We start from the raw sequence: 14,507 nt of genomic DNA on the forward strand, positions 1-14,507 counted from the left end.
GGCCCGGGAGCGGCCCGGGAGCGGCCCGGGAGCGGCCCGGGAGCGGCCCGGGAGCGGCCCGGGAGCGGGGGGGATCCTGGGCAGGAATGCCTGGCTTCGAGGGTGGGCAGGCCCTGGCACAGCTGGGGCTGTCCCTGGATCCCTGGCAGTGCCCAAGGCCAGGCTGGACACTGGGGCTGGGAGCCCCTGGGACAGTGGAAGGTGTCCCTGCCATGGCAGGGGTGGCACTGGGTGGTGGCACTTTGAGCTCCTTCCAACCCAAACCACGCTCCGACTCTGGGATTGGCGGCTGTTGTGGTGCCAGGGGTGCAGCACACAGGGCTGGGGAACAAAGGAGGCTGTGAGGCCCAGCTGAGGCAGGAGCCATTGTCCCAGGGGCTGGTGAAGGCCCAACTCGCACAAACGGAATTGCACAAGGCAAATCCATGCACTGGAGAAGCTCCCATTTATTAAAGAGCCCTCGCTAAGGAAATAAAGCAGCGCTCCAGCCCACAGGGACTGTGCAGTGCACTGGCACCCAGCACACCCAAAGGCGGTTTCTGGCTGGGTTAATAAGCCCTGCACTCAGGACTGGGGCTGTCTCCCCCTGCTCTGCTCCCCTGTTTCTCCTTGAGAGGTGAGGGCTTTGCCCGAGGCTGTTTTCGGCTCGGAGTGGGAGGGATGAAACAGGGCAGTCCCTGGAGGCACTCCTGGCTAACAGGGCTTTTATAAAACTCCTCATCCACCAGCAGAGCAGATGTGAGGCACTGGCAGATGTAGGAGGGCAAGGCTCTGGCCAGGCTGGGGGGTTACTCTGTAAAATAACAAGACCTAGAGACAAAGTAACCAGAAAAGGGAAGAACAAGGAAAAAAACCTAATATAAACATGTATTTGAAACAAAACTTTCTTTTCTTTTTTTTTTTTCTTGATATAGAAGGACTTCTGGCTGGAGAACTTCCCGGGGAGCAATCCTGCCCCTCTCTGAGGGAATGCCAGGGCAACTCCAGCTGAAACCTGCACACAAACACCACAAATATTTTAGATATTTGCAGAAAGCCTCAGCTTAGCAACTAGTGTTTAATAATTGATTCACTTTCCCATTAAATGGCACATTCACTCCACAAGATTTGAACACCTTTCTGGTAGTTTTATTTACAGCCTGCAGCGTGTTCTGTAAAACACAGGAGTGGTCACAGACAGACACACAACATAGGGATTTTCAATCATTTAAATAAGTACAGTTTATTCCAAAGTCTGCACACTACTCTTTCCATAAAAATATAAAAAAATAGTTTAGTTACTGTATTTCACCTAAACCAAGATATTAGGAATTCTTCCACAAGTGATGCCCCCTCCCCAAAAGGGCACTCTAACAATAAGAAATTCAGGAGACTGCATCACCAAATAAAATACTAACAGCAACTGCTTCAATGCATCAGAAAACCAAATAATTCCCACACTCCATCCAGCAATCCCTGTTCTGCAGCATGTTGGGATCTGCTTTTGTTGGGTTTGTGGGGTTTGCACTCACTTGCTTCTCCAAGGCCAGTCCCACAATCAAAGAATGACTGGATTCCTGCAGACTGCCACTCAGCACAGCCTGGCAATCCTGCATTTCACACATTCCTGGGAAACACATCCAGAGGGGAACACTTTCCTTTGAGCCCTTTCAAGGAGTCAAGGAGTCTCTTTTGTACTGAGCATCCAGTGAGAACAGAGGCCAGTTCTGTTTGTAATTATTTCTCTGGTTTTGCTGCCCATATTACAGATGGGAATATTCTGATGGAGTTCTGCAGGACACCCACTCTGGCCCTTGTCTCTGGGGTACACTGAATTTACAAAAAAAAGGCACAAAGATGAAACTCCTAAAGTGGAAGCAGCAGCCCCAACTCACAGAGCTGCTGCTCTCCAACACCAACCCTGTGTCTTACAAACACCTCCAACACAGCAGCCAAGGACACAGGGCAGGGAAGAGCCCAGAGCCTGTGGGCAGGACAAGCACAACACTCAGCAGGGACAAACCAACACAGCTCAGCTGGGTGGTGCAGTTAAGACTGGACCTGGAAGCATCAGGAAAAGCCACTGGAACACAAGCTCAGCAGCACAGAGCCTGTCTGTCACCAGTGGGATGGGAGGCTCTGTGTGGGACATATTGTGCATTCAGGTTAAACAATGCCAGAGCTCCACAGCAGCACTGAAAAACTTCTGGTTTTAACAGTTTAGAGGATTTTCCTCAATGGAAGTGAAGCTGTCATTAACAGAGGAACAGCACATGATGCACAGCATAATCTGCAACAAAAAAAAAAAAAAAAAGCTTTTGCTTTCCAGCATGTAAACATCCAGGTTTAGCTGCTACTGGACTTTAGCTCTTATAAACAAATCTGATTATAGAATTTTTTTTTTTTTGGGAGCTAAAAAAGTAAAATCTTCCATAAAAGGATAAACCACAAAAATACTCTCTCAGTAAGTCTCACGTGCCATTTAATACCTTCCATGTCCTATGAACAACTAGGCAGAACACTTAGAAATGGGAGCAGTAGAAATGTTGACCATTGAGTGTTTGGAAGCCGTGTGCTCCAGCCCCTGGGAGGGCAGTGTCACTCACTCCACACCAGTCCTGCTCCTCCCCAGCTATTTCTTCTTCCTCTTCTTTGGGGGCTCATCCTCAGAGCTGCTGTCTGTGCTGCTGCTGCTGGAGGAGCTGGAATCCGACTCAAAGTCGGAGGAGGAGGAAGAGCTGCTGGAGGAGGGGGAGGAGGAGGAGGAGGAGTTGCTGTCCTCACTGTCACTGTCCGAGGAGGAGGAGGAGGAAGAGGAGTCCTCGCTGTCAGAGGAGGAGTCGCTGGCTGAGCTGTCACTGCTGCTGCTGCTGCTGGAACTGGTCACACTCTTGGACCTGAGGGAGAACAAAGAGCTGAGCAGAGCCCTGCCAGAGCCCATCACACACAGAGCGTTCCCTCTGCTCTGTTGCAACAATCCAAAGATCAATTACTTGCCTTGAAAATTTCCCCAACTCACCATCAAAATTTCCAGGCCTCGCCATGTCAGATGAATCCCGGTGCCCTCCCCTCCCTTCTCCACTCCTGGACGAGTGGATTTGGGCCATTTGAGCGATGGCAGGGTGGCTCCAGGGCATGACATAACCCAGCAGGACACCAGAGAGGGGCAGGGAGGGAAAGCTGGCCAGGATCTGGTTCCTAGCCCTGAGCAGGGGATTTGCTGGCCTGACTGCCCTGACCTAGCCCAGCCCTGGGGAAAATGAGCCAGGCTCAGTCCCTGCCTCACCACAGCAACAGGGAAATTCTGCCACTGCAAGAGCCAGGGGAGGTCTCAGCAGAGATTTCACCAAGGTCAGAGCTGTTCCCAAAAAACTTCTTAGATTACTCCCAGCAAAAGAACCCAAAGTACCTGCCAATACAGGATGCTTGTGTTTTCCAGGTGGAGGAGAAGGGTGGAAACAATCCAAGGTTAAGACAGAATTATGAACACAGCAAAGAGGATTTCTGTATGCTCTGCACTTTTTTTTTATGTTCAGCCCTTCCTGGGGCCATTGTTCTCAAGACCAATGTCTCTGATTTAGTGGGGTGATACAAATTCCAAGAAAGTATACTTCAATTCTCCCAGAGATCTTTCCCTGAAGTATAAGACACTGATTCACCTCCCTTCCCACCAAAGTCAATCAAAGAGCATCCAAAAATGTAAATTAGGATAATGCAGAATCTTGTTCCCATTAGAAAATTAATGCAGTATTTTTTATCAGAGGGTTGGTTCAATGTAACAGCTCAGGAAGTGCCTGTGTTAAGGTTACTGAAGAGAGTGAGATTTTTTCATCATATCAGCCCTGTCAGCTGACAAACGTGGGTGTGGATTAAGCCAGAAAGCACTGAAGTTTCTGTAACACATCTGTAATCTGCTGTCTCTGTGTGCAGACACAACAACTGTTCGTTACAGATAAATCCATGAGGGCTGCTTAAACACTGACTTTTCTGGGGAAAAACAGCACTAAGATGAGGAAAATAAAAAATATGGGAGTACTTTCAATCTGAGCAGTTCCACAAGATGGGCAGGAATAAGAGGATCCCCTGAGTAACTCCGTTCCTGATCACCTTTCACAGAATCCATAGCAGCAATCCATGGATAGACAGTATTTAGGTTTACTCCAAAACCCACTCCCAGAAACATCAGGATATTACACTTAAAGCTGCCTCTCCCAGAGGAAACAGGCAGGAACTTGTTCTCAGGAGAGGCAACACATGGGCTGCTGGAACTGACAGCTGGAGGATGAAGATGGGGACAGCTAAAACTCAAAATACAATCTGGGAGTGTGACAGTGCAGAGCCTGTAGGCTGGTGATCCAAGATTGTGGGGTTTATCACACCTCTGGGAAAGCACAGAATTTTTAAAGTAGGTACCATTCATCCTCCTCAGGACAAGTTTCCAAGAGTTCACCTCTGTTTCTGTGCCCCTGTGAGGGCCAAGTGCTGTTGGAGCCCAGGCTGTCCCCCCAGGCTGTCCCTGTTCTGTTCTGACACCCCAGGGGTTTCCAGTGCCACTGACACCCAAAAGCCACAATTGTGGGCACAGCCACAGCTGGGCCTGAGGAGAGCAGGGAAAGAGCAGGGAATGAGCAGGGAATTCAGGCATTCTGGGTGGGACACTGAGGCCAAGGAGCACCTGGAAGGTGGCTCTGTCACCTGAGGTCACAGGGCTCTGCAGCAGCTGCTCTGCCTCAGCCTGTTTTTCTGGTTAGGCCTGAGCTCCCTTATTAGTGTTTATATCAAAACAAACACACACTGTGGAAAAGGTTTGTGCTCCTTCTGCCAGAACCCAAACTTTTACAGATTTATTTTAAATCTGGAACTTATAAATATGCTGGATTCTCCACATTTAACTCTCCCCATGTTATAATGAAAATCTAAATAGCAAACTGACTGGAAAGGAATTTCTATTGATAGATTATTTTGGGCTTGCATAGGAGCAGGAGAGTAATTCAAATTTACAAGAGTCTTAAAATTTCAAGGAAAAAGTGCCCAAACCACCCCCTTCCCCATGAACCCTTTTGCTCTGTCCATTTTTGCATTGGTTTGGAGTTCAAATACTCTGTAAATAATTATGCCAGCAAAGGTTGCAGTGTCTGAGGAGACTGAGGCAGGAAGAGGCCTGAGTTGCCCAGCTCAAAACCAGTAAATTCACGATCTCACCAGTCCCGAGCAACTCCAGCAATAAATTGGCACTTTTGGGAAAGCAGCCTTTGCTAGAACACACTGAGACAGCCCATTCCAATAAACCACATTCCACAGGACAGCCTGGAATAAAGAACACTTTAAAGATCTGCTCTGCCTTATTTACTGCCTGCCACACACAGCAAAGGCCTGGCCTTTAAACACCTCCTGAAAACTGGGTTAGATCAGACTGGGACACGGGAGTGGCACTAAAGGGGAAGAGATGCTGGGCTGTTACTGCACAGACATTCCCTGGTGTAAAACTACCAGCACCATTCCAGCACTGTTACAGCCACAGTTCTGGCTGCTCCTCCTTTCCATTTGCTAAGAAAGCAAATTCCCAAGTAAACATTAATGCAAGGTAAAGTACAAACAATGCCAAAAGAGTTCCTGGCTCCAACCAGGACATGGAGAGGGCCAGGGTCATTTCCTGGATTTTGCTTTAGTTTGGGATCAAGGGGCTTTTGTTTGGTTTTGGGGTTGGGCTTTTTAAGATGTTTTATTTCATCCACTAGACAAAGCTAGAGAGAGAGAGAGAACTGGCAGGAGAAGGGAATGAAAAGAGCAGAAGCAATGAGAGACCAGAACTCCTGTGCCAGTCTGGTTTCAGAGACTCTTGACGGACTCTGAGGCAGAAATGGGAAGACTTTTATTCGTACAGCAAGATCATACAGGGGGAGGAAAACCAGCAGGGAGAAAAACAGAGAATAAAACGTTGAGAGATTTTGGGCAGAGGAGTAGAAATTTTCCAGATGCCTGTCAGACAAAATCTGTAACACCCTCAAAGCAGTACAAGCAAAACCTATTGCAAAGCTGACTTTTGCAACCCCCCTCCCAAAGCCCTGCTGGAACAGCCAGTGCAGGGCCCAGTCCCCACCAGTCCCCACATACCTTTTTTTCTTGGTCTTCTTTTCTGCAGCATTTTCTCCAGCGCTAATTGGGGGGGGGGAAATAATGGCTTTGATTAGTGCAATAGGAAAATTAAATAGATAGCAGCACACTGAGGCTGAGTTTAATATTCAAAGGGCACTGGGCAGCTCAGTCCTGCGCAAAGCAGAGCAAAACCCACCTATCAGCCAGGGGAGAAAAATGCAGCAATTCACCCTTGATTTTCTGTGCTATTTATGTTCTGCTCTCCCCTTTGTATTATTTTGCATGGACAGCAGGAGCTGGAATGTGAAAGGCACAAGAGGAAAGGATACAAAGAAATTGTGTGTAACTATATGTAGCAATCAGTGAATTGATTGAAATCAAGGGTAAAAGCTTGACTTTTAGTCTGTAGCTTTCACATTTCAAGCGCAAAAAGAAACAGAAGTCCATTTATATTGCTGCTTTCCAGCTGTGTGTCTGTCAGATTCCCAAGTGTTCATCCCCTCACAAAATTTTGTGGTGCCACAGAAGAAAGTTGTGCGCCACCAGAAAAATGAGATTTCTCCAACTTTTTATTTTCGCACACAAGAGTTCTCCAGACTCCCCACACTCTCCTGTGGACAAGCGGAAGATTCTCTGATATTCAGATTCCAAACCCTCCCATCCATATTTACATTCCTAAGGCCTCAGACCCTCGGCAGGAAACCAGGGGGTCCCAGGTAGGAGGAGTCACTGTGAGAACAGAATTCAACCCCACAGTACCTTCGAGGAGACAGGACCTAGCTCAGGGAGTGCCTTCCTCTCGTGTGTGAGGAGTGGGTTACTCAAGTGTTACCCCAGGAGCTCCTTCTGTGCTCAGGCCAGACCTGCTCTGGACACTCCCTCCATAAACTGAGCCATAAACCCAGCTCAGGGCTGGCCTCAGAGCTCCAACAGCCCCAGGAATGAGCAATCCCTCAGCTCCCTGTCCTGCTCTAGGATGGCAGGCACTGGGGGGCTCACTGACACCTCCAGAGGGGCCAACACCAGGCAAGCACAGGGAGCCTGGAACAACTGGGAAAGGAGTTCATGCTGGAAAAGCCTGGATGAGGCTGTCAGAGGTAAATATTGACCTTTTTAGGCTGGGTTTGCCTTCTGGTTAATGATTCCTGCATGGCTCTTTAAAGGTGGTGACACAGGCTGTCCAAAGCAGACCTGTGGGAGACCCAACTTCTCCAAAGGCAGGAAGAACCTCCCAAAGCAAGTGCCACCAAAAGCACAATTGTGACCCAGGAAGTTGTTTTCCCACAAAGAAAAGGCTTCACCCTTGGAAGTGTAGCTCTGGCAGCTGAGGAACAGGATCCTCCTGGCACAGCTGAGGAGCTCATGATGACACCACCCCTGGGAATGCTGGGCCAGGTTTAACTGCAGATTAAGCACTGCTCCCACCTGGGGATTGCTCAGGCTTCCTTTCTCAAGAGGATTTTTCCCAGCACCTGCCCCTCACTGGAAGGGCCCCAAACCTCCTTCTGTGCCAGACTGGCCAGTCCTGTAACTCCCACACAAAATGATCCCACAATCAGGTTCAAGCCCAAGGACCGGACGAGGAATTTCACCCTCAATTCACCATCCTCCAGTGGTAACCTGCAGGATCCACCAGAATAGGGGCAGAAAAGCAACAAGGAAATAATCTGAGCCTTCAACTCAAACTCAGCCGAAAAATCTTGAGTCTCTGAAGAGACTCTGCCTCCAAATGGAGCCAAGTGTCAGAGTCCAAGCACTGCTGATCTATCTACAACACTGGGTGACTAATTACTCCACAATTATTCACTGGATGAGAATTAACTTCAAAATCAATCACTTTACATCACTCTCCTCCCAAGCTAATGAGTCGCCACTGCAGGCAGGGTTTGAGCTCTGTGACTCAGAACTGCTGCTGGGCTGGAGCAGCTGAAGAGCCCAAGGAGCCCTGCCTGCCTGAGCTCCCACCCCTCCCTGTGCCACCAGCAGGGGCAAAAGCTGGGAATGCTCTCCCCACCTCCCATCCTGGCAGGGGCAGTGCCTGAAGACACCTGGCCAAAGCCTCAGGAATTCCAGGTGCAAGGAGTGGCACTGGGAGTGACCCTGTCTGTCCCTCTGCAGCTCCCAAAACCAAACTGGAGTGGCAGAAGGACCCTGGCACATGGAATTGCATGGAAAACTGAGAAGCTGAATCGCTTCAGCTTGTCAAAACAATTATTAACTTGGAGGGAAGCACTAAAGCACTCCCAGGGCAAAGGGGAAGGAAATCAGGTGCTACAGGCAGAGCTCTGTTTAGGTTTCTCTGCTTCTTCCACTTTTGGGCTGTCACCAGAGGAAATAATTGTGCAATTCAGCAAGCTGTTTTCACTTCAGGCTTGGTTAAAGCTGATAACCCAGCTCTCCATCACCTGTCTGAGCCCTGCAGCTCCCAGGGAGCAACAGGAGCAGCTGGGCCAAGTTTAACTGCAGCTCTGAGCAGCAGATCTGGACACAGGGCAAGAATTGCTGCTTTGCTAGAAATAAATCTACAGCTTTCACTGCCTGGACAGCACAGAAACATGAAATCAAACAAGCAAGGAATTCAGGAAACTGCTCCACTACCAAAAAGGCTCCAACTGATTTAACTCTGGCTCAGCGCATGGCTTTTGTTTCAGACTGGCCAAAACAGTTTTAAATGTATTTCAGATGAGCAGGTGTTGATGACATTAAAATGTTGATTTCAATTCTCTGGGACCTGAGTGTACATAATTCACCTAACACACAAATCAGCTCCAACATTAAATCAAGCACACATTCCACAATCTGGAGGAAAAGATCACAGAAAATGGTCTGGGACAACATCTTTTATTTCAATCACAAACCAGACATTTCATCTTGCCAGTCTTACCTCTGTTGCAGCAGGAGTTGCTTTTCTTTCTCCTTAAGGATTTTGGCCAGCTGAGCTGTCCTTGAAGGCCTGTGCAGGTATTTTCTCTTCCCTTTACATTCATATGTCCAGTGGCCAAACTCTAGACACTTCTGACACCTCACATGCTGCTTGTTTGCCTCCCTAGAAAAATGCAGAATTGCATAACTAACTCACTCCAGGTCTGCTCTACCCAGTGAAAAAATATTTAGTTTTTTATCATGCAGCTTTGATTAAACTATGATTAAACCAGATGTTCACAGGTGTTTCAGGTTTTCTTTTGAATCAGGACATGGGCAGTAACAGCAAGTAGACACAGAATTCAGGCAGACAGATCCTCATTAATTAAAACACTTGCACATGGGAACAATCACACTGCTCACTTTGCTGCTATCCAACAGCTGCAGGTGGTCCTGGCTCCAGAAAAATCACTGAAATTCTAGTTTAGAACGAAGAGCAGCAGCTTCATTTCCAGTTCCTGAAATATAACACCCAAGTCCCAAACTGCCCAACTCTCACCCAGAGCCCAGGACTCTCTGAGAGGCTCCCAGACTCCCAAATAAGCTCCACCCAGGAGCTGGTAAAGCCTGGCACAAGGTTTATCTTTGGGACAATCAGATTCCTGCTCATTCCTGCTCCCTGCCTGCCCCCAAACACCTGCAGCAGCAGGGACATTTCACACTCCATTCCAGTTCTCACTCTGCTAAAACCCCATGGGCATTTTTACAGATCAGGGAAGGGAAAACACTCCTGTTTTCAAGCTGGACCTCTTAAGGTGCTCTTTTGAAGTTCTACAAAGCTGTTTTGCCTCCTGTCCCAGCTGCTCTCCTCCTTTACAAAGAAGGGAACTCACCCAGCTCAGAAGCTGCCCAAGGTCACAGCCAAAATTAGTCCTGAGCTCAGGCTGTGCCACTTCAGCTCCCTGTCATGGCTGTCTCTTCCTGCTGCCTTCAGTTTTTGTTCCAAGCACCAAAACATGAACTTTTCAAGGCCGGCCCATCTAAACTCTCTGAAATGGCAGCCTGGCTGTTCTAGGAAGCTCCCAGACTCATGTGTGAGGATGAAGTGAGAGACCAGCAGAGAGCATTTCCCCTCTTCCAGCCAGGCTGGGAATTGCCTTTCCCTCAGCTTCAGCCACCACTCTCTGAGCCAGTTCCTGCAGGGAACATTGTGCTGAACATTCATCCTTTCTCAATGCAGAGCACTTGGCTTCATCCTCAGGCCTCAGAAATACTCAGCTAAAGCAGCACAAAAATCTGATTAAACTCCCCCCTGCAGAGCACAATGAACGTGGCCTTGGGCAGGAGCCAGAATATCTGGGAATGAGCAGAAAAGGCTTTGCCTTTGCCTCCTGGCCACAGCAGCTACAATCACCAGAGTGATGGCTCCCCCTCCTCAACTCAAACCCAAACTCAAACCCATGTTTGTCCTCCCAGCCCCTCCCCAGCTGTGCCCACAGGAACAACCCCGGACTCAGGGCTGCAGAACTGCTCACCCCAACAGAGCCCATGGGAGGTAAAAGGGTCAGGAGAAAGCCCTAAAGCCAAGGTAATGAACAGAGGAACACCAGCCCTGCTCAGCAGCTGCAGACCTACAAAAGCACAGCAGCACCACGAGTCTGACAGCAACGAAGAGCACAGAACTGAAGGAAACTTGGAGCAGGGATCAGTGACCCCAGGCCTGGAGCAGAGGGACAGCTCAGCACAGACCCAGCAAGCACAAAGACATCAAAGCTAAAAACGAGTCCTCAACTCCAATAAAAAAGCAACTCAAAAGAGCAAGTGTTCCAGGAGCACTTTGAAATCACAAGTTACTTTCCACTAGAAAATAGAAAAGAAATTATTTCTAAATCATTAAGAAATTGACCACATTCTGCACATTGTGATTGGGCAAAAAACCCACAGTGCAAAAATTGAAACAAGAGAAATAAATTAATTTAACAAAACAACACCCAAACCAACAAAGACCTGAAAAACCAATGCCAGCACCCCACGGGTGGGACATACATTTGCTGCACAAAAAAAGCAAAAGTGTGGTTTCCTCGTTCCAGGGCTCTGTAATGGCATCCCCTCGGTGCTGAGGGAATTCCTGACTTGCAGCAACCCCATCTGAGCAAGAGTCGCCCGCTTGGCTTTTCTCTGCCTTTCTGACATCTCCGCAAACTCATGGTAACAATACGAACCTGAAAGGTTACTGTTTCGCGTTTGAACTGCTGCGTCTGCGATGCGGAGCAGGGAAGTGACCCCGGGAGCTCCTCCCGAGCCCCGCTCCCGTTCCCAACGCTCCCCACGGCGGCGCCCAAGGCCAACAACTCCCTCAGCCTCTGCACCACCGCTCTCGCGGGACCCCCTGAACAGAAAGGGGCCACCGCGACCCTCGAGACCAAGCCCCGGCCGTGCACCGACACCCGAGGCCGCCACTCTTTCACCCCAGCCGTGTTTTGGGGCGGTTTCCCCTCAGCCGAGCTGCGCCCCCTCCCGAGACACAGCGCAGCGGCGCGGAGGCCGCAGAGCGCCGGGAAAGCGCCAGGAAAACGCCGGGAGCCGCGACGCCAGCAGTGCCCGCCGCTCCTCAGCCCGAGCCCGCCCCGCGCGGCCCCCCGGTCCCACTCACGCCTGTCTGCGGGCAATCAGCCGGTGCATGGGCGTCGCCATCTTAACGGCCGGGCCGGAAGTGAGGCTGCCGCGGGGAACGGCGGGATTAGTGGCGGCCGTGGGGCATGCCGGGACATGCGGCCCTTTGGGCAGGGTGCGACCGCCATAGAGAGTCCTCCAGGGTCATAGCGAATTAGACCTCCAGGGTCATAGAGAACAAGATCACCTGGACCATAGAGAGCGTGTCCTCTGGCGGCCAGAGCGGCAGCGTCCGCCGGCCTGCACTCTCCATCGCCCCTGCCGCTCCCGCCATGTCATTGCAGCGCCCGGGCCCGGTCCCTTTTCGTGTCCCTGTCCCTGTCCTCTCCCTGTCCTCTCCCTGTCCCTGTCCTGGATACTTTGCGGTTTGTTCGGTGGGCAGTCATCCAGCTCTGCTGATTTAATTTGGAAACCCATGATATCTAATTCTCTGTCAGGTTTGATGGAAAGCTGTGAAACCAGAAGAAAAGGAAATTTATAATTTTAATATTTATTTCCCTGCAAATTCCTGACCTAACGGAACTGGTGGAAACAGCTCCTGTGTAACACTGGTAGCACAGGGAGGTGGGATTTTGGAGAGCTGGGTTGTCTGTGGTGTGATTTGTGTCAGAGCTTGGGGCTGCAGATCCCTCAGCAGAGGGGATCACAAAGCCCTCTCCTATTTGAATATCCCAGAATAGGCCGGTGAGCCTTGGGTCGGGTGACGTGTGAGGGCTATTTACAGCAGCCCCAGGAAGAGCCTGTGACAGACAGCAGCCGGGGATTATTTTAAGGCCACATTCGTGGTCGTGTTTGGCCGGCGTTAATGAATTCCGAGACTGAACGGGAATGGCAATCAACTGTAAACTGAGGCTGCAGCTTCTGGGAGGACACTGGGACGCACCGTGCTGGTGGGTTCCAGAGAAATCATAGATCTGCTTCTTCTGCAGATCATGGGAAAGGAGGGTGTTGGGTGTGCCAGGCAAGGATATATGATGAGTAAGTTTTGAGCAGGTCTGGGATGAGGAGTGCCCATGGCCCAGAGTGAGCCAAGGCCTGAATGAAGCCCAGGGTGGATGCTCTGAGGAACAGAGCGTGGCCAGGACTGGCTGCCGGGGCTGGCAGGGCCCCTCTCCCCCAGCTCCCTCCCGTGCCCGGGGCAGCAGCTCATGTGCCAGCCCAGGGTCACTCCGGGACACTCTGATCCTCTCTGACACCGGGCTCTGCTCCCTGGCTCCCTCTGGAAAAGCCGAGTAAAAATCCTGAAAGGAAGCTGGGCTCCCGGGGCTGTGGCTGCGCCACATTCCCCACACGGGCCAGCAGCCAGGGCTGTTCCTTGGCACCTTGTGCTACACTCAGGTGATGCCTGAAAGGCTGCCTGGAGCAGAGGCTGGGCAGAGTTACAGCAATAAATAGGTTTTTATGAAAAGCCCTTCACAGGTTACAGCCTTGGGCAGTGCCAGAGCCCGGCCGCGGCTCCACCCCAGATGGGCTCCTGGCCACGAGTTCTCACACTTTGATCAGTTTGGGTCCATTTCCATGCTGGGGTTCAGTGTCCAATTCCAGCTCCAGGGGATGCAGTCCCACCCTCCCAGGTTGCTCTCCTCCATTCCCTGCTGTCTGCACTTTTTGGGCTGAAGCTGCAGCCGTGTCCTTGGTTGTGGGGCTGGAAAAGGATTGTTCTGTGGGACTGAGCTGTGAGGAGAGCTGCTGACACTTCACATGGAGCTCAGAGCTCTGTACCAATGCAGAGGCTGGAAAATAGGAAAGCTAAAATTCAAGGCATCACAAGGACGCCTAAGGTCAAACACTTCATTAATATAATATCATTAGCACCGTAATGCAATTCCTGAGGCAATTCCCATCCCACTGCAGCTGCCAGAGCAGAATGGCTGAGGCAGGCAGTGGCTCTGGGACAGGAGTTCCTCCTGCCTGCACCAGTGAGTGTCTGTGTGTCTGTGTGTTTTGTGTCCCTGAAACAAGGGGCAGCCATGTAAATACAGTGCCAGAGCCCTGGTAATGCACTGTTTGTGACACATTGCACTGCCATGCAGGTTTTGGTGTGTTTCATCATGGAATTAAAAGTATTCCTAAACACTTAGTTTCATGAAACTCACAGATGTAAGTATCAAGGTTAGGTTTGTATAGGATGAATCCACCAATCCCTCATGCTTTCATGTCCCGGGAACTTCTAGGGATTTTAAAAAAAATTTGTTTAGTTCTTTAAGGATTCCTGATCCTTTAAAGGACTTTTCTCCCATACGCCTACAAAGCACTTGGTGGCCAAACACTGCCCTGGAAAACACAATGTATCTGTACTCATCCAAACTGCAGCAGAGGGCCCCAGTGAGATATAATAATATTAAAATATTCTGTGATGATTATACACCAAGTGTAGTGTAAATCCTACTGGACATAAAGCAGTCAAATGCTGAATTTTATTGGGAGCACAATTGGTTTCAAATGATCTTTTAACACAATCTCAAATTATGACACCTTGGATTTTCAAACTGGGATCATCAAAACCAGCCTTGGACCTTCTGCTGTAATTCAGGAATAATCACAATACCGAATTCCAGAATGGTTTGGGTTGAAAGAACCCTAAAGTTTACCTCATTCCACCCCTGCCATGGGCAGAGACTCCTTCTGCTATCCCAGGGTGCTCCAAATCCTGTCCAGCCTGGCCTTGGACGTTTCATGCGATGTCTGAATCGCAAATGAAAAATTCTAAGGAGGCGTTGAAGTCCTTTTTTGCAAAAACTGTATTTCCAGAGACTGTATTTGTATTATCATTACATCTCATGGTGTGTGCGCTGTTCCCATCCACCACACCTGTCACCTTCACGTCCTTACGTCACGGGCAAGCAAAAAGTTTCACTACACAACTTTTCTGTGGCACCGACCGCTTCGGACCGAGG

General features: G+C 49.8%; 1 protein-coding gene across 2 annotated transcripts; it reads right to left on the reverse strand.

Moving 5' to 3' along the window:
* Positions 1–1,198: 1,198 nt before the first annotated feature.
* Positions 1,199–11,661, reverse strand: ZCCHC10 (zinc finger CCHC-type containing 10). 2 transcript variants are annotated; one of them, XM_084215939.1, is made up of 4 exons: positions 11,591–11,661; positions 8,960–9,121; positions 6,094–6,135; positions 1,199–2,876 (listed from the first exon to the last, which is right to left on the reverse strand). In XM_084215939.1, exons 1-4 carry the CDS (start codon positions 11,629–11,631, stop codon positions 2,612–2,614), a joined length of 510 nt encoding a protein of 169 aa, XP_084072065.1. In that variant the 5' UTR covers positions 11,632–11,661; the 3' UTR covers positions 1,199–2,611. The 2 variants fall into 2 exon arrangements, with proteins under 2 accessions (XP_084072065.1, XP_084072064.1); XM_084215938.1 differs by lacking the exon at positions 6,094–6,135 and having other exon boundaries at positions 11,591–11,649.
* Between the last annotated feature and the right edge of the window lie 2,846 nt (positions 11,662–14,507).

The sequence above is a fragment of the Fringilla coelebs genome (assembly GCF_963513975.1).
Source record: "Fringilla coelebs genome assembly, chromosome: 15".
Lineage (NCBI taxonomy): Eukaryota > Metazoa > Chordata > Aves > Passeriformes > Fringillidae > Fringilla > Fringilla coelebs.